The 2,606-nt window shown below is 53.3% G+C and overlaps 1 protein-coding gene across 1 annotated transcript in view; it reads left to right on the forward strand.

The window, feature by feature from the left end:
- Positions 1 to 404: 404 nt before the first annotated feature.
- The window catches only part of MEDAG (mesenteric estrogen dependent adipogenesis), a 24,583-nt gene continuing 22,381 nt past the window's right edge, over positions 405 to 2,606 (forward strand). The window contains exon 1 of the mRNA XM_007447939.1: positions 405 to 421. Within this exon, the coding sequence (XP_007448001.1) occupies positions 405 to 421 (17 nt within the window). The remainder of the gene's footprint in view (positions 422 to 2,606) is intronic.

Here is a 2,606-nt window from a genome sequence, read left to right on the forward strand (position 1 = left end):
TCAGGGACCAGTGCAATAACTATGAGTTTGAAGTGCTCTGCATGGGGTAAATCTCTTTGCAGATCTGGGCTTCCATTTTCCCATATGTTCTTACTTTAGCTTTCATAAGACTTCAACAGCTACAATGGCAGAAAAGGCGATTCAAAGCATGTTCAGTATAATTTTGTCCATTTAATGAGCAAACACTCAATAATACATATTAGGTGTCAGGTACCATTCTAAGAACTTTATGTATAATGACACAATGCTGCCTTTCATTCATTTATTCATTCATTCAATAAAAATAAATTGGATGTATTCTGTGAAACTACACTGTGCTAGGAATGAAAAAGGCATCGGATACAGTGTTTTTCCTCTCTCTCATGGGCTTAGTGGGAGAGACAGACAAAGAAATCAACAGCACAATGTCTGGAATAGGGGCGTGCACAGCAGGTATCATTTGTCCCGAGGCCCAGAATCAAGAGGATGTAACCTGCCCTGAGTAGGTGATGTTTAAACGACTCTTGAAGGGTGAGTGCGGGGGCTGCAACAGGAGGAGGGGCAGGGTCCCAGGAGGAGCCTGTGCACAGGACTGAGGGAAAGCCAGCCTGTGCTTGAGGGAGCGGCAAGCGCTACCCCACAAGCCTAGAGCAGACGGTGTGGACCTGAGCCTGAGGCGGGGTCTCAGTCTGCTCAGGCTTCCATACAAAAAAACCACGGACTGGGGCGGGGCTGAAACAGCAGACATTTATTTTCTCATAGCTCTGAGCCTGAAGTCCAAGACCAAGGTGTCAGCAGTTTAGGTACCTCCTGAGGCCTCTCTTTGGCTTATAGATGCCGCTGTCTTGCTCTGTCCTCACATGGCCATCCTTCTGGGCAAGGCTGTCAGGTGTCCCTTCCTCTACTTATAGGGTCACCCATCCTATTGGATGAGGGCCCCTCCCTAGAGGGACACAATTCATCTGAATGCCACGAGAAGGGAGAGAGATGGAGGGGGTGAGGCCGGTATGGCAGCTACTGAAATAGTCCAGGGGAAGAGTGCTGGAAAGCTAAGTGAACAACAGCATTGGGCGCGGAAAGAAAGCGGGAGAGTCTTGAGATTTATAGCAGTAGAAGAATCTGCAGGTGGAGGCAGCCAGTCAGCCGGGAGGACATGGGTGGAGGGAGGAGGTCAGAGGGTGGGGTGACTCGAAAGTTCTGAACCGAAGGATGGCGATGCTTCCTGGCACGAGGAACGGGGAGGAGGAGACCATCTGGAGGAGGAAGGAAGATGGTGAGTGAAAAGCGCCAGCGGAAAACCACGGGGAGAGTTTAGCAGGGAGCTGGGGGGGGATGTTGGTCTAAGAATCTGAAAACAGGTCTGGCCTGGAGCTAGAGATTTGGGAAACATCAGCTAGCTTGGGGCCAAAGATTTGCAGCCAAGGATTTGAACAAGGTCACCCAGAGAAAGAGAAGGTGGCCAAGGACAGACCCCTGGGACTCAGGAAAAGGAGCGGCCTGAGAAGGGGGAAGAAAGCCAGGAGGTGAGAGGGAGCTGGCGCTGACTAAATGTGGGCCTGCACTGTGCCTGGCACCACCGTGCGCGGTGCGGTGACAGCATCTCATGTGACTCTTACAGAAGTCCCCTCTTGGAGGCGTAAAGCAAACACTTAAAGAGCACTTACTGCATGCCAGGCACTGTTCACAATAGTTTGTGGTAGACCATCGAGTTCTCACCAAGGCTCACCATTTACACCTGAGGAAACTGCAGCACACAGGGGTGATTGCTCACGATTGCAGAGCTAGACACGGAACTGGATTCCAGCTGATGAGGCACCAAAGGCTGAGCTCAGAGCCACATTGCTGTTCTGCCTCCACCCGCCTCGCACTGATTTTAGGGATGAGAAAGTCAAGGACCAGAGAGGTGCAGAGGACACGGCTAGTAAGTGTGAGAGTCAGGTTTAAAACTGAAATCTTTGATTGGAACAGTTGCTAATCCAGGGCGGGGGGGGGGGGGGGGGAGCCAGGAAACCACCTGAGGCGACATTAAAGGGAAGGGACCAGCTCAGCAAGATTAGGAGGCGACCACCTGAGAGGAGTTGAAGGGAGTGGAGGCCCTACTCATGCCCTAATCCTCTCAGCAGCCCCACCCTTGAACCATTGTTATAAAACCCCTCATCAAGTTGGGACACAGGGCAGGAGCCTGCTGTGCCCCCCTTTGCCTGGCAAAGTAATAAAGCTATTCTTTTCTACTCCACCCAAAGCTCTATCTCCGAGATTCCATTGGGCACCGGTGTACAGAGGCTGAGATTTTGGCAGCAAATTCAGGGGAAGGAATGGTGCCGGGAAAGGCTGAGAGCGGGGAAACGCAGGAAATGATCTGGAAGGGAAAAAGCCGAAACTGAGATTAGGAGACAGTGGTTGGTAACTGACTCCAACTTGGGGGCGGGGCGTGGGAGCCGAAGTGAGAGGTCCAGCACTGCCCGGAGGAGCCGGGCCCTGGTGGGGAGCGGGCAGAGGGACGCGCGCCTCCCTCTGACCAGTGCGATGAGATGTGGTGCCTTGGGGGAGGGTGGGAGCTGCACACCCTCCCTCCCACCGCGGGCCAGACCCGGCACCCCCGGTGGAGTCTCCCCCACCCGCCCCAG

This window comes from Lipotes vexillifer, unplaced genomic scaffold, assembly GCF_000442215.2.
Source record: "Lipotes vexillifer unplaced genomic scaffold, Lipotes_vexillifer_v1.1 scaffold760, whole genome shotgun sequence".
Taxonomy (NCBI): domain Eukaryota; kingdom Metazoa; phylum Chordata; class Mammalia; order Artiodactyla; family Lipotidae; genus Lipotes; species Lipotes vexillifer.